General features: G+C 40.7%; 1 protein-coding gene across 3 annotated transcripts in view; it reads right to left on the bottom strand.

Moving 5' to 3' along the window:
• LOC101469954 (phosphofurin acidic cluster sorting protein 2) overlaps positions 1-22,715 on the bottom strand; it is a 45,808-nt gene that overhangs the window by 4,376 nt on the left and 18,717 nt on the right. The window contains exons 3-21 of one of the 3 annotated variants that reach the window (XM_076891850.1): positions 16,347-16,436; positions 15,510-15,635; positions 13,677-13,834; positions 12,312-12,408; positions 12,053-12,133; positions 11,654-11,713; positions 10,094-10,245; positions 8,885-8,978; positions 7,930-8,013; positions 6,178-6,344; positions 5,885-6,017; positions 5,654-5,758; positions 5,291-5,397; positions 4,021-4,175; positions 3,826-3,936; positions 2,527-2,629; positions 1,871-1,903; positions 244-286; positions 97-139 (exon numbers count right to left, since the gene is read on the bottom strand). In XM_076891850.1, the coding sequence (XP_076747965.1) occupies positions 97-139; positions 244-286; positions 1,871-1,903; positions 2,527-2,629; positions 3,826-3,936; positions 4,021-4,175; positions 5,291-5,397; positions 5,654-5,758; positions 5,885-6,017; positions 6,178-6,344; positions 7,930-8,013; positions 8,885-8,978; positions 10,094-10,245; positions 11,654-11,713; positions 12,053-12,133; positions 12,312-12,408; positions 13,677-13,834; positions 15,510-15,635; positions 16,347-16,436 (1,942 nt within the window). The remainder of the gene's footprint in view (positions 1-96; positions 140-243; positions 287-1,870; positions 1,904-2,526; positions 2,630-3,825; positions 3,937-4,020; positions 4,176-5,290; positions 5,398-5,653; positions 5,759-5,884; positions 6,018-6,177; positions 6,345-7,929; positions 8,014-8,884; positions 8,979-10,093; positions 10,246-11,653; positions 11,714-12,052; positions 12,134-12,311; positions 12,409-13,676; positions 13,835-15,509; positions 15,636-16,346; positions 16,437-22,715) is intronic. The other 2 variants (XM_076891852.1, XM_076891851.1) reach the window with 2 other exon arrangements.

Here is a 22,715-nt window from a genome sequence, read left to right as displayed (position 1 = left end):
AGGGCTTCTCTCTTTATTTTCCTGGTCAGTATCCTGTGAGTAAAATCCCAATGACACTAAACTGATAACACATCTTTAAAAATGTGCTTTTCTTACCTGAGGTCGAGAGGCTTTGTTCCACAATCCCAACTTTCACTACCTGTAACAAAAATAAGAGCCAGTGTTAAAGAAAATATTCAATATAGAATGAATTAAAAAAAAAGTGCAGGACATGTTTGCATGGTAAACAAATGTGTTTCTTACCCCAATAAATGGCACAAATTTCTGACAGGAGTCCTCATCAGGGCTGTGAAAAAGAGCGAGAACAAAAAGAATCTGTGAGTTTGACCAACGGTGGGTCTGAAACACTTTCAACACTCCAGAGGTGCACATGAACACTCAATGGTCCTGGAGGGCAGATGGCTGTGGCATGGCCTGCACCATGTCCCATCACAGCGGAAATGGCACATGACTGGCTTGGGTGGAATGGGATCATCTCGGGGAGTCACGATACAATGAGATGAATGAGAGGACCTGCTCCTTACAACCAGAAGAAGACGGGGAGGTGGGGTCTCTCTTGTCAACCAGGACGATAACAACAAGTGTCTGCTTTTAAATACACGACTGTTTTGGATCTGTCCAGTAACTGTGTGGCTGCTTTATGTCCAAGATTACATGCCTATCCAAACAAACAAAAAACAGGATGACAGTCAACATCCCGTAAAGTTTGAGGCACGCTCAGGCCCATGATCAGAGTGCAAACGGTTAGCACCATAGTTCTGCAAGTGTCCAACAGTGACACTTTTAAAACAAGTCACTGATTCTTCCTTAGTCTTTAATGAGCTTACAAAAATAGTCTGCTGCAACATCAAACAACACAAGAAGCACTGCTGGTACCCACTCCCATACGCATATGCAGGACAACACTTCCCAAACATTTTAATGCCTTGCTTTCATTACACAGAATTCCAGTAACATTATCGAACAACTACATCAGGACTGAACTGCACCACCTCTTTACTGTGTGTCAGGTCATTCACAAGATCCTAATAAAAAACATCTTATAAAATATGGACATGCTAAATCTACTTGCACTATTAAAACTTGAGTGTGTCAACTCGTAATACCCACGTATTATTTCTAAAAAAACATCTGCCCGACAGGAAGCAACTCGACTGTAAGCACAACATTCAGGTATCTGAGCACCACTGTGAGCTGTAACAAACTTCCAAAAATAACAATTACAAAATAATCTTAACTGTCAAGCTTTTGCATACAGGCTTTGCTTTACTCTGTTGTGCACACAAAACGCATTTGTCAGTAGTTAGTATCATTCATGCAATTCAGAACACTAGCAGTGTTATTAAGAGTTCAGTTTTAGTTTTTCGAATGGGAATGTAATTTAACTTATACTGTGTTGTCTCTGTTCACATCATCAGCATTTTTGGTACATTTTATAGATTTTAAAAGATAATCTGAAAATGTTGTGAAACAGTGTTTAGGTGACAAAACAGCTGATCTTGTGACTGATATGGAGTTCTTTTGGCCCTGCAGTAACAGTTGCATCTATAATAAAACAAGGAGCGGTTTTAAGTGTAGCATCATATATACATATATACTGTTAGATATTGTAAGTCAGCAAACCATCCACGCTGTGAATATTTATTTTAAGGTTGTTAGGCAAATCGTCACAGCAACAACACGGAGGACAAAGTAAGAATCAAAGTCATACCAAACCAAAGACACACGCTGGGACAGAGTGCAAAGTGAAGTTACAGTGAGTATCGAAAGTGAAAAGGGAAATGTTAAGACACAGCAAGAGGAGCTCAAGCCAAATGGAGAAGGGAAAATAGGGAAGGGGGGGAAACGAAACACGAGTTGAATTAGATACCTGATGTAAAAATCAAAATACAAACTTCTTTTCCTTGAATGCAAATCAAAAAGGGGGGAAAGGGGAGGAGAAGGAATGCAACAGCGTTAAAACTGTGTTGTATTTAGTACCTTCTGACCAATAGGAAGCCACTCTCACAAAGAAGGGGGAAGGGTTTGGTCAAATCTCAGAAAGAAAACAAGCAAATGCACAGAGAAATGCAGTGGACTGTCTCTGTCTGCAGATGTGACTGTGAGACACCTAGACTGGACTTTTTAACATTTTTATCAAATCATACAAAACCTACAAGTCCTGCTTTCATTCAAGTCAAAATAAACAGAAGTGAGTTTAGTGTGGAAACTGAGCTGACGCTCGCTTTGTGTGTTTAATGCATGTTCTTGCAGCTGCATGCTTACATGCACATTCATCTAATTATGTTCCTCATGCAGTTTTAGCTGATATTCACTACAAGTGCTAGTTTATGATGGGCTGTCAATGCAACATTAGTTCAATGATTCATTTTTTGGAAACATAGAAGAAAATTAACATCAGAACTATCAGTTACGAATAACTGCAACACAGACTTGCTTAGAGCACAAAAAAAGCACAGATGCATGCTCAAATACAGAAAACATTGGATGAATAAGCCACGACTTCAATAAGCACGGTCACTTTACCTCTTCTGCTTGTAGGTGAGCATGGCTTCTGAGATGGGAAACTGGTGGGACACGTTGGCACCGGCCAGATACTGAATGATTCGTCCTGCTACATCTATGTTATCTTCAGGGAGCAAAGAGATAGATTGTTAACAACAAGCCTCTCCTGTTTTATGTCTTGCTAACAAGCTGACATTTGATGCAAATGGTAATTTTCACATAGAGCGGTGTGCTAGGGGACTGTGCATTCATCATTCACATTCCACTGAATTAAGGAGATGGGGGCTGCTGAGTGTAAAATGTGATTAAAATGTGGGTGAAGTCGACCGTGTGACACACGGGATAAATTATATGTCAAACAAAATGCATGTGGGGGTCGCTCGTATCTTGGGGCGCAATTTTTTTTGGCAACTTGAAATATAGACTTGAGTTTTAATCAATTCATTTTGACCTGTAGCTTCTCGGCACTTAATCGACTGAGAACACTCAAAGTCGGTCCTATTACAAACTGCCTTCAGTGTCGGGATCACACCTTATGTTAAGAATAAAAGACCTCTGCTCTAGATCTTTTTTGTTTTTTGGTTCAACCCAACTGCTTTGAGATGATTTAACACCATGTGTAACATTGTGACTCTTGCACCTTTGGGGATTAAAGGGAGGGAATTAATAGGTGAGGATGGGTGAAGATTATCAGGCATGTTTGGGCAGAACAAGTGATAATGGAGGAGTTGGATTGGAATAGAGGCTTAAGCATGGATTTATGTGAGCCATTTTATGTAACATTCTCACACAGTGAGAGTGTAAAAAAAATATATTCAAGGCTTAAAGTTAACAAGAAAATCCTAAAATAAACATCAAACACGCAAATGTCTTCGATTTGGCTGCTTGGATTAATCCTACGGATTCCTACTTTATTGTTTCAGACTAATTAGCTACAACTGGCACACAGCTGGGAGGTTTAAAGCTAAAATCGTTGGAGATGTTGGAAAAAGTTGAAACAAACAAACCCAAAAAGGTTATGATGATGTGCCTTTTCAAAAACAACAACCTCTGTTTTTAATATTACAATGTGTTAGAAGCTTCGGGGTAAAAATGAGAATAAGACTTCTGACAGTCTGGCGGTCTTCTTAATCAGCAGCAGGCAGTTTAAAGGAAGACGGAATAATGCCGTGATCTCAAACAGGATGTAGCTGTCTTTTGCAATTGGAAGAAATCTCTTTCTCCAATTCATCAGCCCCTGACCTCTGCTCCCACCCAATTTCTTTCCCTTTCAAGTTGGCTGCACATAAGAAATGCAGACACCAGAGCTGCGTGTCCTACCTGAGGCGGGCCGGTCTGTCCTGCAGAACAGCTCCCTCCACGCAGTGTCCATAAAGATGCTGTTGAACCGGCTGTCAAAAGAAGCCACGTGCTTTGCCAGGGGATGAGAGCCTGTGGAGAGGATTTTTATATATAAAACAAATGCTAAAATTACAGAATATGCCTGTATGGATTTCGTATAAATCAATGAATTACCAATGGGGATCACCAGGAAGCGTATGTAACTCAGCCAGTCAGGAGTCTTGTTGGCTAGCTGCTCCACAAAAAACCTCAGGATGGTGCTGAGGTAACTCTGGTCACCCGCCACCGCCACCTTCATCGTCGGTGGTGTCTGTGCATTACAGTTACAGCTGCAAGGGATAAAAAATGGAGACAACAGATGAGTAATTAAGAGGAAGACTAAGATCCAACTTCTTAGAAATATGGGTCAGAGCATGAGTGTGAGAGAAGTGACAGAAGTCTGAAGCAGAGATTTATTTCTCAATAAGATCCGTCTGGTTTAAAACCGGTCTTACCTTTTTGGGAAGCCAAAATACGTCATAGGCTATAATTTATTAGGTACTTGCGAGTATCTACAAGCCTTTCTAGAGCAAATGGCACAACATTTTTTAGATCCTACTCCTACAATAATAAACCAAAGACCAATTCCATCTTTAAGTTAAACGACAAAAAAAAGAAAGAAGAATAAATTCAGTTTAGCCAGGAAAAATTCATCAAAAGAGTCTTAAACCCGCAAATAATTTCAAGTTTCACGAAGCTCTTTCTAAAGCAGCAATCAAACCCTAAAAGTACTTACATGCTGTAACATATAATGGATCATCTTAAAGAATTTCTAGGTAATGTCAAGAGAGATTAAAGCAGAAGAGAATGTTGATACATTTGGTATTAAAAAGACAAGAAAGTTGTGTTTACTCCAAGTGACAACATCTCAGAAAACATCATTCTGTTAGCGGTGGCACAGCACTGAGCAAGCACGTTAACATCAGCGACATGCGCGGCTCTGCTTGACGTTGCCCCAGCTGGAGTAAATGCGTTGACTGAGGAGCAGGTGTCTAAAGCGCTAAAAAGTTGCAGTTCAGCTGAATAAGGGAGAAAAACATGTTTGACAGAAGCAGTACAGCAAACCGAGAGAGCCTCGTCTCCCACTGACATGACATCCTGAGGAGATGACAGCCGAGCAGGTGGATCCAGGAAACGGAGAAGGCAGCTGAACTTAAGCTTTTCATGAGGAAACGGCCGTATTTTGATAGAATGGGTTCACGCACAGTGAGCGCTTTAGCAGCATGAGCAATACCATCCTGGAATTATCTAGTGAGTAGCCATCAAACACATATAGTTCGGTGAAGATTGGCTCAAGATAATGAGATAAAAAAAATAAAAAATAAATAAACAATAAAAATCACGCCATCTGATGGGCTGTGTCATTCAGCCAATGCGTGTGTACGTATGCATGTATGTGACTCACAATCTCTGGATGCGAGTAACGATGGTGTTGAAGGCAGCCTGAACATCTGCAGCAGAGCAGGTTGACACAATGGGCTGGCTCTGTTCATGGAGCAACTCGGCTACATACTGCACAGAAACACACATGAGAGGGACACGATGAGTTAATGGATATACCAGAGGCAGGGTTGGAAAAAAGAAAAAAAAAATGCTACTCGGAAGCACACACACATTTTTTTTTGTATTTTCCTCTTTTTGCAACACTGTAATGTGTGCATGGGTAAAAATAAGCCCTGTTCTGCATGATCCGTGTGGTTCTATCGCATGTATGAACAAATGAAAGTAAAGGAATTCATGATTCAATGCTACTTATAGAAAAACAGACCTGTCCTTGCCACTCTGTAGTGTTGATGAGAATGATGCTCTCTGGTAAGCGTTCGTCAGAGATGAGAATCTGGTTTAGTTGGTCATAGACGGACTTCCTTGGAACCTTTGACACAAATTAGGAGCGCAAAGTATGACAATGACACAAGTCAGCACATTTCCACTGGACTGAAAAGAAAAAAAAAAGTGTAAAGAACAGAGTCTGATGCTCGATCCTGGATGCGTTGTCTACCTGCGCTATGAGTCTTGAGTCTGGGGAGCACTCAGACTCCATGCTGCTGGTCCTGTCGCTTTGGGCCTTGGAATTCTGCCTGTCTTTCATGGAGGTGCTGCGAGGTCGTCTCTGCAGCTTGTTTTCCACTTTACTGAGGCGACAACAAGCGAAGAATAAAATATATGACAGTCAGGAAGAAAAAAAAGAACCTAATGATCCAGTTTATAAGAAAAGCAAATTAACAATTAAAGTAGACAAACATTAGATCTATACTGAATGCTTATTCCCAGATGTAGTCATCAGCACTTTACCTGGGAGACATGTGGTTTTGGGACTCAGTCTTGCAGAGCTTGCCAACGGAGCAGGGCACCCGTTCAATGTTAACATCCCAGCTGCTCACCTCCCCAGGCCCTGGCCCGCTGTCGTCAGTCTCTGGCTCCTGAACCAAAAGGGGGGGAGCAAAGATGAGCCAAGAGGGCTGTAAGAGGACAACGCTAATGTTTATCAAACACAGGCACTGCAGGTTTGCAAATGTTCAAGACAATCAATTTGAGAGAGAAAATCTAACTCAGTCATACCACAAGATTAGTGGAAAACAAAAAATAAAGTGCAAATAACACAAGTGCATTTAACGTCACGTCTTTTTCAACATTTCAAAACTGTATAAAACAATATGACAGTTCATTTCTATTAACAACGAATATTAGCTGGAGTCATGCATTAATAATAAATTAACCAGGGCTCCATGATCCCAGGCCTATGGAAAATAACAGCTAATTTGTCTCTTCTGTAAGTTACAGAGCTCAGTTAAAATACTTAAAAGACTGAAAAACAAGACCAAAAAAAAAAAAAAAAAAAAAATCCAGAAGAAAGATGCAAAAGTACGTTTCAACCTGCAGGGCTGAGTCCAGCCATTTGTCACATTACAATTTGGTTGAAACAGAGCTTTTTCCCAGCAGCCGTTGCAACGTGAAGAGAGCAGGTAAGCATGTGTTGCTAATTAAAGCTTTGTTTATCAACTGTTTCATGTCAAATCGGCTGCTGTCAGAAAAAAGCTCCATACGCACTCCATGGGCCAATGAGCTTCCCAGCAACTGTCTCCTGGCAACCAAAATTTTCACCTAACGTTTTATTTGTGTGTCTACAGTAACGCTTTTCTATGTGTCTGCATAGTAAAGCACACAATTAGAAAGTACTTCAAAGTTTGGATCAAACCACACATTAAAGGCGAGTGTCAAAATGTCCAACATACAGTCAAACATATCATTCCTGCATACACACTTCCATATGCACATTAAAAGATCAAGACCTTTAAAATGAATATTTCCGATTTTGAATTTTTCTTTTTTAAACACTCGCAGGTATTGCATGGCATCTCCAATTCAAACGGCATCAGTTTCTCTTTCTGTGGTTTTGTGTGTAGCCCTCCTGCTGCCAAGACGAGAGTTGAAAGAGCAGAGGTGGAGGGTGAGGAGCTAGAAAGATACTGGCTTGGTGAATAACTGAGCTCATTTTTTTGAGGTTTGAGATAATGGTGTAAGCCGACCATGACATACGAGATAAAAAAGTCATGGTCTCTTAGCAGGTGGCTGGGGAAACACTGCTCCTGCAGCTTAGATATTCAGTTTGAACTCACTCAGTGGATTGGGGTGGTGAGTGGCTCAGAGGGGCGGCTGGAGCTCGATGAACAAGGTTAGACCGACCCGACAGCACAAGAACAAAAACAAACACAAACACCCCCCTTTCCATCCTCATCAGTCAAGATTTATCCAGCATGAAGCTGCCTTGCCTGCTCTGCTGATCCATAATGGATGACTATGCTGTTTAGTTTGCATGCCCTCGCACGCTCCCTCCCCTCTTTTCTTTTTCCCGGAAAACAACTAAGACCCACGGGAGCAAAAGGGCACTCAAGTGGAGAGGGTAGGGGGTTGGAAAAGAAAAATGTGAGAAAGGGATGCTCAAGGGTATTAAGTAAAAGAAAAAAAAAGAAGGAAAGAAAGAAAGAAAGAAGTGGGATAAAAAAAAACAAAACAAAAAAATGTATGACTGTTCCAAAAACATACCCCAATGGTTGTGTCTGTGACACTGTCATCCTGATATCGCCCCCCTTGTACTTTACATCTGTCCACAGTGAGAAAGTCTCCACTCTGGGGGGTAAAACACACATGCCAACACATTAGATCATTTTAACCATGAAGCTCACCTTTCTGGTGAAAATAAAAGCTCCAAATGGAAGTGCTCATGTCATAATTAATGAAATGCAAGATTTGTAACCGACCAGTTTTACAGGGTAAGTATATATAAATACCTCACCTATAGTGCCTGTACATTTCACTACTGCTTGGTGAAATATATATAAACCCCAGAAGTGCAAGAGGCACATTCCTGTTTTTAATTCTCGTCTTGTTTGAACGGCTCTTGTAAAGTGTGATTTATTTAAATATTAGATTAAATAGTGTACATTCTGGCAGCAAGACATGTTTATGCAGTTCGACTAGAATGTAGTAGCCTGAATTGCTCTGGGCCATTTTATTACACGCCAAAATGGATTCCCTGATATATATAAACACCTCTCGCTCTCTCGCCATCACACTCAACGTGTCTCTCTTGTTGTTCAGATGGGCCATAAATTTCTGAGTAGGAGTTCAGGATTGCTCCATCCAATCTTCTCTCTGAGAAATGGGAGCATATTTGTGTGCAGTGATGGTGGTGAAAAGGTCATTTTGTGTCAGACCCTATAAATTCTGAAGGACAGCAGGACCCAGTCCTTTTCTGCCAGGGTCCACATGGCGGACATGCTAAGAATATCTTCTCTCTAGTATCCTTGGGAATCCCTGAACCACAATATGAACAGAGGGCTGCCAGGAATTTAAACACTGGGGCAATACAGGGGAAAGTCTTTTACGTAACACTGTTTATAAGGACGTCTAAAATAACTGCGAGGCAGAACTTTATAGATAAACAGTGCAACTCAAAGGCAAAGGGGTCTGTTCATAGAGTTCGTGCTAATCAACTCACAGGGCATGACATCTCTCTCTGCTGACTTTTTTGGCTGTGGATGCTTCCAATTTCTGTCTGCGAGCTGGAGTGAGACATCCCTTCAAAAAACGGCCTAGAAGCAAGAGCAAATATTTGAATTAGACAAGAACAAACAGTTTAAGTAGGGGAAGCCTTCGGATTGATCGAAACGTTTGCTTTAAGATGTAGTAAAATGGGCATCAAAGTAAGAAAAAAACATTTTTGAACTAATAAAGCAAAATTCATATTGCTCTTGTCCATACTACAGGTGTCAAACAATTACAGTGTAGTTTAGAAAACTATGAACCTTCAAAGCTACGTGCAGTCAATAGTCCGAAAGCCCAAAGCATATTTATAAATCAATAACATATAAATTGTCAATCTGTTGATGTCAAACCGTCCCTGTAAACATCGACTATTAAATTGATGTAGCTTCCAGTTCACAGTTCAAGCCTCACCCCTTTGTTCTTCATTACAGCCTGCAGAGGGCAACTTCTCCGGTTACCAAAAGGCATCCAATTGCATACAAGTCAAATGGGAAACAATGCTACTTCTCACTTTATTTCTGAACTCAAGCACTTCCCTTATGAGTTTATGGTCTTGGATGTAGCTTAAAGGCTTATTTTATACAGCATAAATACTAAAGCAGCATATGACTTAGGATGTGGCAGGTCAGTACCACATGAGCGAGCAGTACTCTCATGTTCCCAGCCAAATCCTTGGAGATGGTGAACATATCTGTTCATAAATAGGGATGATCTCAATGACTGGGCATCATAAAGGACACTGCAGCAGGACAATGACCCTAAACACTGCAGTAAATCTACAACAGAACAGCTTCAAACAATATCTGCTTTTCAGAGTGACCCATTCAGAGCTACTGAAACTACTACTACGTGGAATGACCTAGAGAGAGTCACTCATCCTAGAAATATATTACTGAACTGAAAACAGGTTGCAGAAGAAGAATGCTGGTCTGACCTACAGACACAAAGTATCTGTCATGGTTACTGCTGCTAAAGGTGAAGAATAAGTTCAAGATCAAATCACAGTATAAAAATGAATGGGCGCTTTTTCCCGACAATGTATATGCGTACTTTTCGATCATTATTTAACATTTTTAAAATGTAACAGTTCACCCTATAACCACATACAAACTTTCAACTATAAACATTTTATCTGGAAAAAAAATATGAAAGACAGACATACTTGAGTTTGGGCTTAGGAGTGCTCAGGACACTCTCATTGTCCTCCATCTCTGGCCCACTGTCACTCTGATTATACACCTCTAGACTGTCATAGAGTAAGTCCAGATCCTCCTCAACCTCCTGTGTCTGGTCTACTGGGTCAGAGTCCAGGACCTGCCACACAGGATAGACACATCATCAGTATCCTGTAATCAAGGATTTGTAATTATGGCCATGGATTAAATAAGGGCAGGGTGTTACTGGGCGCTGTGCATAAACTAATCACTTTCACAGCTGGAGTAATGGAGCTTCAAGAATGAATGAGAATAGTGAAAGCTGTAAAACAAACATCTGTATGTAATATATATATATATATATATATATATATATATATATATATATATATATATATATATACAGTCCTGCCTTAGTTCAAAGAAGAGCTAATAAAAAGTGAGCGTTAGCGAAGTGCTAAGATGCTGAGCCTTGCTCTACCAGCTGCACAGTGGAGATGTATATCATAGGAACTACACACAGCCAGGCTTGTGGACTAATCAGGTGATTAATGCCACTCCATAAGTGCAGGAGCTGGCAGGGAGCAGACAAACACAGTCTGTCCCCTCTCCTCCTCCCGGCTATGTATTTATAGAGCCGCAGCCACAAGAAGGAGATTAGCGACAGGGAACGTGATTAAAAGATCATCGGGCCACCTGGAGCTTCCAGAACCATCCAACACCCCCCCCCCCACACACACACACACACTGGCAAAAATGCTGGTGAAAGCAGCACTAGGTTAAATATCTCAGACAGAACTTTTTAGATCTTGATCACATATAAACGAATCCCCATTCAGTCTGAAAACCCACATAACTTGTTTTTATGAATAGGATTTTTCGAAACATGCTCGCTGATATAGTTATTGGATTGCTTGCAACACAAGGAGGAAGAAAGATGAGAAACAAGGCATGTTCCAGGTTTTCCCTATAGATTTCTTACAGTTCAAGGATAATATTTTCATCCAAAGGGCTTAACACAGATTATGCACTAATGGACATGTAGGGGTTGCTGCATACAATTTGTCAATGTCCTGCTGATGACCTGATTACAAGGCATTATGCTGAGAGACATTTATTCATAACAAGAGCGCAAATCTAAATAATACATTTTGTATTGCATTAAGTAGTAAAAAATAAGATGGTTAATGGATTCCAGATATAAATCGCTGCTAATGGAAATGTGCATCTGTGAGGAGAAATGTAATGCAGCGTAATGATGCTTGTAACCCTGTTGTGGCAGTGATTTCTCTACTGGTGATTGCCCTCTAGTCAGGAGCACATTAGCAGTGATGTAACAGAATGCTGCTTAGACAGTCAATACTGAGATTATTCCGTCCTGCCTCGAGGGTAATTTACTAAATGCAAGTTTCACAGCTGACCTCCAGAAGATTTCATAAGAGAAGGACAGAAATTCCTGGGGGCACAGCGAGGAGGATGCTGTATCCCTCATTTGCTTTGACATTGAACATGTTCTTATGCGGTGTCAGTTCAAACAAATGCAATTACCTTTTTTTTTTGCAACTCACCTCATCGGTCACCTTGAACCTCTTCAGCAAGGCCACAAATTTCTGCTTAAAGTTAGGTTGCTGCAACAGAAAAACAGAAAAAACCCCCACATGCAGTTACGAGAGAAGGATTAACAGAATAGAAGGATACCAAGTCACAGTTAAATAAGCACGATAGCTCCACTCCAGGTAACTGTTCACTGGATTACATATTCAGAGCTGTTCTATGTAAAGGCCATTTTAGCCACTTCACTGGGTTCATTTACACGTCTGTCCACATTGTCTTAATGGCCTGAACAAGGAACACAGTGTGTGCTTTCCCTTAAAAGCTTGTAGAGAAGCAAACACAGGTTTTAAGCTATTCACAAAGTGACTGCTGAGCATGGAAAACTGCATACAGTGGAAAAGAAAGCTACTAACCCTAGTCATGGAAGTGGTTCGGATCATTTTCCTGCGGGCCTTCTTGGGCTTCCTGACCTCGTCGTCCTCATCGTAAAGATCCTGAAATAGAGAAATTATTAAAATCAATTTCTCTTATATTTTTATAAACAAAGAAAAAAAACCCTCTCTACTTCCTGAATAACATTTGATGTAGACTTCTTTTGTTTATATGGGAGATTTTATTTCTTGGTGTATGTACTATACATTTGTCTGGATCTAAACATTCTCTGGCACGAACCTGGCCGTGAACTGCGTCATCACTGGCTTCTTGCTCTGACGAATAGCTGTCGTCATCGTCCTCAGAATAGTTATCCATATCTGGGGAGCGGTCTGAGGTACGCCAACCACACACACACACACACACACACACAAACAAACACATTGAGGTATAAGTCTAGAGGAATATATCTAGGCTAACATTAGCAGCATTACACCAAAAAGGTTAAAATTTAAAGTTTTGAAAAGACACATCTTTTCTAAAAGTTCAAAAGACAGAGATACAAAGTGTGAAACAATAATCCAAGATGACTGCAATATCTAATAAAACAATGGTTCTGGTTCTAAAAATTGTTCTGGTCAGGAATTTATTAAGTGAAACCTCCTAAACTTAATGTTTAACATGGTTTTCTTCACTAAATATTCTTCTTACCCTGCCAGTGCAAAGCATAATGTCTTACACATACCAAACTGCATAATGCTAATAAGATGTAAATCAGGCTGTTATTAAATGTTTAGTCCATTTTTCACACATATCAGGGTGAGGCCAAAGGCAGTTTTACATTTTGTGCGGGGAAGGTTTTTCAGTTTTCTGCCTAATGTTCTTCTGTTTGTTAATAGTAGACTGTTTCGGCTACAGGACAAGAATAATGGGCAAAATATATGAGAATACAAAAATGCACGGAAAAGCTCTTTTTGTTTAGTTTTCAGGTCTAATGGTTAATAAATTCTGTGTCATCTGAACTGGACATCATTTTAAAGAGGCAGTTTGTTAGTTTGACAGCTGAGGGCAAATCAGGTGATGGAATATCTTTACTTTTTATTTTTTTGGTAAATGTTAATGCAGACTTCCTTTTGCCCGTCAAACATCCTGTTCTGCGTTCCTAGGTGGGATGGATGCTATTAAAGATCACTGCAGAGGAGAGAAAGGCAAACATCTTTTCTTCCCTCAGAGTGACACCAGTTTAATACTTGGTGCATGAGCTCATCTGTTATGTTAGAGCGGCCTCCCTAATAACATCCAGAACAGCGACGGATCAGCACAGCGGGATAAAAGCACGGAGTCCGAATAGGGCCCAGTATTTCTCCTCAGTCCAGAATTAGAGTTGTGTAAGGTAATAGGCCCTACATCTGTTCAACTCTCAAATCAACATTACAACCATAGCTAAAGAGAATAACATATCCTTGGCCACAGCACAGCCTGGGATTAATAGAGTTTATTCTGTCCTCAGTTGGGAAATAGGAGCCATGTGGAAGGAGGGAAGAAAGAGGCCTGAGTAGGGTGAGCTGGCTAAAATTACAAGCAGAACTTGGCTGGGCAGCATGGGTGCAGGCCTGTCTAACAGACCCAACACAGGCAGGTGAGAGATTGCTGTGCCCACCTGAGGTTTTGGTCTTGCGGCCAGCCTGGCCGCTACCATCCTCGTGGTCGATGGGCTGGCTGGAAAGAGAGTACACGCTGATCTCCGCCACACGCACTGGCGCCTCCTTTACGTTGCTATGGAGACCCAGAATCTGTCCTCCGTCTGTTGGGTGTTGCATCACCTGGACATAGTTCAACATTGAGGCCAGGAATAATTTTTTAGAATCCATTCAAATGACAGGCTGAAAATTGAGGTATAAAAACCCCCACTTTAGTCCTTTTTTGTCCCTCACTGAAAAGTTCCTTATACCTTTCTTTTTTTAACGTTTTTGCTGAGACTTCATGACTTCGATACTTGCTATGCATATCAATCTTTTGGAGCTACGCTGGAGCAGGAGGGATCAAATATTGAAAATACAAACATTTTTCGCAGCAGACAATCAGGATGGAAGAATTTGTCTCTTTACAGAGCAGATAACGATCCCACAGAGATCAAAATGGCTTCTGCCACACTGCTTTACACCAACTGACTACAAGCAGACAGCTATGCTACCTCTAAATAAATCTTCATTAGCACAAAAACTGAATGTCTAGAGGAGCCAAGCCAATTTGTGCATATCACCCAGACAAACAGAATAACACAGTTTACATAAACTGTTTTGAATCAGATGAGAAGGAATGAGCTTTCGTTCCGAGCTCCATCTGTGGGGTGCTTTCAATATTTCACTTGATGAATTGCTCTACAGAGAGTGGGCTCATTTTGCTCAAACGCTGACAGGGGTGCACTTTGAATGTTCCATTCAAAGTCCAATAAGCGACTTCCTCCTACACAATGCTTCGATAGTTTCAGAATGAGGGCACAAGAGGGTTTACGCCACAGCAGATGACAACGCAATTACCCAACAGCATCCAATAATGGCCTATCTAGCTTTATTCATAGAGGTCTGGGAGTTGCTTCATTGCAGCAAGCACCAACAGCACAACAGCTGAGTGGTATTTTAAAATACAATAATGCATTAGTCTGTCCATCAATTGCCGTCCTGGGGCTCCTGCTGGAAAATAACTTTGGAGAGGCACATCAGGAGCTGTAATGAGAACTGTCACCTTTTTCTTTCTACAGATAAATGTAGAACTCAATAATTATGTCTAAACCTAATGGCAGTCTTGAAGACGCCCCCCACCACCACCACCACCACCACCAAAAAAAACAAAACAAAACAAACCAAAACAAAACAAACACCCCAACCATGGAGCACACTCGGCTTTGTACAGTTTTGAGGGGATGACAGTTATTGATCAGTGATCTTTGCTTGTTTGCAGAGAGTGAATACAGTGGAACGACTGCAGCAAAGTTTCAACGTCTGATATCAACACTGATAACAGAAAAACAAATACGGCCGTTTTGAAAGTCAAATATAGCAGTTTGATGGCCGAAGATACGTGCAGGATCCAGCTGAGCACTGTACTCACATTAAAGGACTGCAATCAAGACAAAAAAAAAATATTCCACTTCAAACAAACATCCAGCTCTCACTCAGGTGTTTCTGCACAGCATGCCTGACTGCACTGTTTTTATACAAGTGCATATGAAGGCAGATCCAGATGGTTCATAATCTCATACGGCAATATGTGTGATGACTGAGTCATCTGAGAAAAAAAAAAACGTGCATCACAGGAGGGCCTCTCTCTCTGGCAACCAAGACATGATAAACAGAAGCAAATAGCCATGTCAATCACTGTGAAAGAAGAATGCCATCGCAGGCTCCAAGCAAAATGAAATGTTCCTGAAGAACAGCTTACAATGAAACAAAAGTAAGTGAGTGAAATAGCTGCCTTAGTTAAGGCACTGTGCAGTACCTCTGCCATATTGATAACTCCCACAGCCAAAGTCTTGTAGCCCAGGATGGTTCGGTTCTTGTAACGTTTCCTCCTCTGCAGCATAATCTGCAGCCTATTGGCATCCCGCTTCAGAAAATGGGGGTACTGAAAATAAGACAAATCAAGTAAGACAAGCAAAATAATAAATTCATTATGTCCTGTAAAACGTAAGAGCTTTTGCTGCATACTTATAAAATAAAACAGTTCTGACTGTTTTTACTTCCAGGCAGTATTTTATCCTGATCTGACAAATGTTTAGATGCCCCACAGATAACTGCCATCAAACGCAGTATATACTGTGGCAACAGGCATATTATTAGTCATCAGATACATCTGGTATTTTACCAACCACTGTGCTCCTTGGACTGCCATTGAAGAATTTAAATTTTCACAACTAGAGCCCATAAATGCATTTATGAGAAAAATGCGTCACTTTTTTCTCAACCTTTTAGGATGTACTTGCCTCCCTCGGAAGTCACACTGTCCCAGATCTTTACATGTCATCTCCATCTTACCAGCATCAAGCCTTCACTCAACATCACTGTATTTTCACCCAGTTCTTACTCTTCTGAACTTGTGCATTTTTATCTTTTATACAACTTTATAAAACTCGTTCACTTAATTTTTTCACCTCTGTAAACTGCATTCTACTATTGCAGTCTACAAATGCCTTAAAAATGTCAATGAGAACAACACAGGAGATGCTGCAGAACTTCGATCTATAAATGGGGTAGACAACAGATTCCACACGCTTTTGCTCCTCAAGTAACCGCCATATTTGTGTGAGAATTCACAGTATAATGTCAGTGCGCTTGCCTGCAGTGAGAATGTGAGCTCCAGATCTGTCTCCATCAGTCCACTGGGTGGGAGGACATACTCGTTTGATCTCAGAAGACGCTTAGAACCCTGTAGGAGACAAAGCAAAGCAAAATGTCACAAAAATGCTAGACAAAAACTCATCACACCCAGGGACTTCCAGGAGTGACTTACTCTTACTTGAAAACACCATAAGCCTGTTCTAAAAATAAAAATGACAGTGTTTGCTGTTGAAACTGGGAACTGTTACACTCCCAAGCCCTCTTGCGGCGCGACTGTCTGTTCTGTGTTGCGGGGGATCCTTTCCGGAGCTGAGAGAAATTGGTGGAAATTTGAAACACCTGGTCAGTGTTCGGCACAGCTATTTAAACACTGCTTTCCTGTGGACATGTGCTGGGGGCTTTGCCTCGCAGCCCTTCTTCATTGCTTAAAACCACAGCTAGAGTTACAGTCGTGGCCGGTGAGACGATCACGACCGGGATGTTCCAATGTGACACTGGGAAGGACTAGTGGTCCAATCCCGGCTCAAAAAATATATATCAGGTAATGCTGACAACAGACTGATCAAAACCATTCAATTTGTTTTTTGTTTGCAGCCACACATTAGAAGCAGCGCACAAGTTCCTAGCAGGAGAGCTAACAGCATGTAGGAGGCAACAGCTTTTCTTTATTTGTTTGCATAGTTTATGATCAACAGCAGTTATGTGAGTTGATAAAAGCTCTGTTGATGACGACGACGTCTTTTCTGTCTGTTTTGCTGTCAGTGTTTAACTTGTTTGGAAGGCTTTGTTTTTTCTGTAACATGACATGTCCTCAACTTGACTGTTGCTTTACAGCTACACTACATAAGTAATGCACATGTGAAGTCGTGCACCCACAGTGAAACTGCGAGGATACAGAATTGGAACTAGTAAGACCATAAATGGCGCAATGAACCGAAATGAGACTTCTGCAAATAAATTAGGTGAAGGACCACAGTGTTTTATTTTAACACCGGTATTGGACAGGTACTTGGTACTGGCAGATATCCAATACCAAGGCTGAAAGCGCTTGTTTGCTTTTCATCAGGGCAAACAAATAACAGTTAAAAAAAAGAAAAGAATCACATACATGAAATCATTAGATGCTACTTGGTTGATAAATTGACTAAAAATCCTTGACACAAAAATCAATGAAGTAAAAAAACAAAAAAAAATCCCAACAAATCACATATTTTGTGTTTTTTCTTAACCGGTTATCAATGCAGACAACAGTGAGTGAGTGTGCATACCCTATTTTAGTACCAGCCTCCTTCACATTCACACATTTATGCAGATTCGCGCCTTGTGGTAGCCTAGTACAAACAGTCCTCAACTCCTTTGCTTCTACTAGGATAAGTTAAATAGCTTGTGCTAATATATTTAAAACAGTAACTCTCTAATCAAAAGCCTGCTATACTCAACATATTGGAAACAGCTGTGAGTATTCTTAATCATACTTTGAGTGCGATCTCTAGTTCACGCAGAACTAAGAGCATAACACTAAGAAAGTTATTAGTATAAATACATTCACACAGCTATTGTATTACACTTTTTACTTCCACTGATATTCAAGCTACTACTCAAAACCAAAATTAGCTTCATTACCTAATGCTTTCTATTCTTGTAGAGAATTGTCTGTTAAGCCGGTTGAGAAAGTCTCATCACCTAAGCTAGTACTGGGTTCTGGCACAATGATATGGTGACCTAACATTCTCGGGGGATTTAAATGGCACAGGCTGAACGCCGCCTCTTCCCTAAGTGTAACTGTAAAGACAGCAACACACAGCGTGTCCTCAGATGACCTGTCTCAGCCCTTAGCAGTTCCTTAGATTTCTGTGATATGCCTTGGATTAAAGCCTCTCGTGTTTCTTGCCAAATTACAGATTTCCACAACTAAGCGTCTTTTTCTCCCTCTTATAAACTTAAAATTGGGAACTAAAGTGTGATTATGAGGAAATAAATAGCATGTCAAGCCTTTGGCTCCTGATGTTTTGCCAGAGTAGCAGTGCTGTGTCATCCCATTGACAGCTACAAAAATGTCATGAACACTCAAAGCTTAGTTCAGGTATGTGCTCTATCTGATGATAGAATTAAATAAGACTTGGTGAGCAGTATGGAGTACTGAGGATATCCAGTGTCTCTCTTAATACCCAGGAGAGAAACTCATGGAATAGTCCCACGCAGTGGGTACGACATTGGATCTGACTGTTGCAAGAGCTGCCAAATCATGTAACAGATACCAAATAAAATAGTTGAATGTGTGCTGAGGAATCATCACAAGACACCAGAGGGGTCACTTTACACTGCAATATACTTCAGATGAGATGGCTTGTAAAATCTTGTTCTAAGTGATAATGCGTGGATCTGTCTGTATGTCCTTGTGATTAAGTGGCTTCCTTTTCAAGACATTCTTTGGCAAATTGTACAAATTAAGCTAAACCAGACCTAGCTTTGTCACAGATTCTATTTGCAGCTTTTAAGCATAAAACTTATAGGCACTGTAGACGCTGAAGTGTAAAGCAGGTGAAATGACAATTAGCACCTCCGGATCTGATACCACTGCCCTTAGTTACAAAAGGGTGGAATGCCTGCCATATGTTGGGAAAGAGTAGTTGCCTCAAGTCAAGTAGTAAAAGTAATTCACGAGTTTTGTTCACAAGTGGGAAAGAATAGAGTAAGAGACTGACAGAGGAATCTGCAGGTGCTGTAACAGCGAAGATAGAGCTGAGCCTAAAACTCACAGTTTAACAGATGAACTATGGAAACATCCTCTCACATAGTCACAACCTGTTAGTAGTGAGAAAGTACCAAGGTTTTAGTACAAGCAGCAGTAACTAGGTTTCTACAAAGAACCTACTTTGACTGTTTCCCTGGCAACCCAGGAAAAAAAAAGAGTAATTAGATGATCGGACTGTTCGTTCATCGTTTTAAAGTTTTAGCAATGTAATGGTGCAGATATGTATCACCACAACACACACATGCATACACACATATATTGCATTATACACACTTAAAGCCTTTTGCTATGTTTCTAGTACTGAGCAATCATGTGAAAATAAAGGGTAATAAACTATTTTTCTATGACACAATGTGGGATGGCAGTAGGAAAATCACTTATGTAAGTGTTTAACATATTTAATATGACATTGCCCCGGGGTACAAGAACTCTTTTTCTTTTTTTAGCTTCATAAAATAATTGTTAAGCACTCCACTGTGTCCACATCCAGAACTGGTTTAAGTACTTCTATGTCTTTAAAACTCAATGCAGCAAGAACACAATGCAATGTTCTAGCTTAACTCACAAAAGGCGATAGAGAACAATGTGCATTTAAAAAGCAGAAGGTGAGACACAAAACTTTAAAGGACTGAGGGTTTAAGGATGTTAACCGTTGCTGACTCTTAACAATCATTCATTTCTTTTTCTATCTAACCTAATGGCACGATATGCTCCAGAGAGGAACGTGCTGCCAGTGCCTCGACAGTACCTGCAGCTTTTGTTAAGTATGGATATATTTATATAAAACATTAAGGTCAAATCTCTGTCCAAGTCTGACCTTGTCACTAACTTGAGCTCTATAAAGAGGCCTTATATGCACCCTCATGCTTACTGGCTAGTACAATGAATCAAGGCACAAAAGCAGAACACTCTGAAACTGCATGACATGCATTAACAATACAGAGCCTTGGCAAGGAAAGCTTGTACTGAATGTCCTTTGGCCCTCCCTTTCTCTCATCCTCGCTCCCCTGCTGCACACTTTGACTGTCTTTCTGGGGCCAGATGGGCTATGTTACAGACCTTCTCCCAAGCTTTACAAGCCTGTGAAAACAAGTTCAACTATACAGTCTCAAGGTTTCCTTTTTAGACATTTTCAATTCCCTTAATTGGACCCCCATCCCTTTTTTTGTTGCAGTAATGAGAAGGATTAAGGGTAGGGATGAGAGCTCAATGTGAAATTGTATTAAATAGATTTTAAAGGTTTTGAGGCTTCTGCCTTTACCCAACACAGTGTAAGTCAAACATGCACAAACACATAACTGGATCATATCTAAGTATACTGCAAATGGAAGTGCTTTGGACAACAACTTGCACTAAAATGAGAATTGAATGATGTTCTCCTATCATAATCCAGATGACACTGAGGCCTGCCCACAGCCTCAGTCAATTGTACACAAAAGACAGGAAAAAATTTGGGATCATGGAGTACATACGTAGAAGCAACATATGGAAAAATATGTATTACACGTAGCTACTTGAAAAGAGCCAGAAAAAAAAAACAAAACAACTTTTTGCAGACTAAAATGCAACGTCATCATTCTTTCTGCTTCAGTTTAAGCAGACGATCCAAATGTCTTTACATGAGCTCTGTGCGTGCATGCAGACCACTTAACCTAATGAGGCCCAGAGAAAGAATAGAGAAGGCCACGGACCATGCTGCAGAGACAACCCGATGACATGCAGTAATGAAGCTTTGTCATTTACTGACTGAAAACAAAGCCGTTCCTTTCCTCTGTCATCCTCCCCGACTGTCTCTTTTATACCCTCAATGTCTCTGTTCTCTCTAACCAAACCTGCTAGAAATTGCATTTAATGCTCCAGTTCCAGAGCCATCGTGAACAGAGCTTTGCTCTGCTGTCCTCCGGGCGGCTCAGCAGAAATGGAGAGATTTCACGCTCTGGAGACGGTGTAGCTCATGGATCAAGCCACATGTGGTTGCTTTCTTTCTCCTTCAGGATGACAGTAAAGAGAGGATGATTTGTTCCTTCTAGAACAGAATTGTCCAGTCCAGTACTACATAGACAAATTTTCAATTAAATACATATATATTAAAAAAAAGGGGGGGTACTTTTGAGAATGGGATTTAAAAAAAAAAAAAAAAGGTCAAATAACGAAGAGTGGATTTTTTTTTAAAATAAAGTGTCTTTTATTTATATATATATATATATATTAGGGGTGCAACGATATTCGTATCGATATTGAACCGTTCGATACAGTGCTTTCGGTTCGGTACGCATATGTATCGAACAATACAACATTTGTAATTTATTTTATCAATTTTCCTTCTGACGATGCTGTCTGTGTTGAGCGCTCAGTGAATCTGTGTTCGACTACTCCGCCTAGGCTGCACTGTCCAGCGCAGATCCACTGAGCGCTCAACACAGACAGCATAGTCAGAAGGAAGAGCGCAGGGCAAGCTAGCGAGACAGAAGTTAAGCTCTCCTTGCAACAGGCAAATTGAACCTCATTCAGATCTGGCGTTTGGAATTATTTTGGTTTTCATGTGACGTATGACCCTGAAGGTAAGCGAGTCATGGACTAAAGTAAAACAGTATGTTGGATGTGCCATGCAATGCTCAATTACATTGGTGTGAACTAGTGTGTTAGCGCAGTTAGCTTGTTAACGTGTTGGCCGTCTAGCCCCATGCACGGAGCGATCGGCGGTAGCTCGTTAACGGAGATTTGCCGTGTTGTGGCGTTAAGGTCATTTCAACGAGATTAACCTGAAAGCACTAGTGGGAACACAACGAATATGACTGCACATTTACGCCGACATCATCCTAGTGCAAAGACAAGTGGAAGCAGACAAAAAAAAGCAAGCATGATACTAACTTTAGCCGAGTCATTTAGACAGCTGTTAGCACATGATTCTCCTTATGCTGCTGAGAATATAGCCCAGAAGAAGCGGATAGTATAGCTTTTATTTTGGAAAGAGACATTTCTCTGTAATAAACTCTCTTTTCCAAAGATGAGTGATTCCTCAATCAGATACAGGGCTTGCAATATCGCTAGCCCGACGATTTTTTCAGTCGGGCTACCAAAATCTATCTCTTCCCTGCCCGTCGGGCTATTGTAGGAAGAAAAAATATATGTCAATGCTTTTGCATTCTTTCAGAAATGTAGCTGGGTAATTATGTCATTGGCATCGGTGAGCCACTGTCAATATGTGACATATTGAAGTCGCGTTTGAATTTGCGCTTGTTTTTTTGCTTTCACTTTGCAATCGTGCGAACTGTGTATAGAGAGCGACAGCACTGATCTGTGAGTGATGATAATTTGTGCACCAATTCCTCTGACATCGTCTTATTAATCGTTAGCTTACTATGCAAACATGACAAGTGAAATCTCCCGCAGCAAGCTTAAACATGTGAGAGGTTGATCGCGCAGAGAATCGCTGAGCTTATGTGAGTGCGTGTGTAAAAGCATTTCAGTTCTGCTGAGCCAAATAAGGGCGAAGAAGTGACAGCCAAAGAAAAGCTTACCACAAAACGGAGAAGTTATGACAAATGAGACTATAAGGCAAAAAGAAAGTGCAGCTTTATGGTTTCATGGACAAAAGAATTTCTGTGGCTG

Source organism: Maylandia zebra, linkage group LG13, assembly GCF_041146795.1.
Source record: "Maylandia zebra isolate NMK-2024a linkage group LG13, Mzebra_GT3a, whole genome shotgun sequence".
NCBI lineage: Eukaryota > Metazoa > Chordata > Actinopteri > Cichliformes > Cichlidae > Maylandia > Maylandia zebra.
The sequence above is the reverse complement of the archived record's forward strand: the minus strand, read 5'-3'. Positions and strand labels throughout refer to the sequence as shown.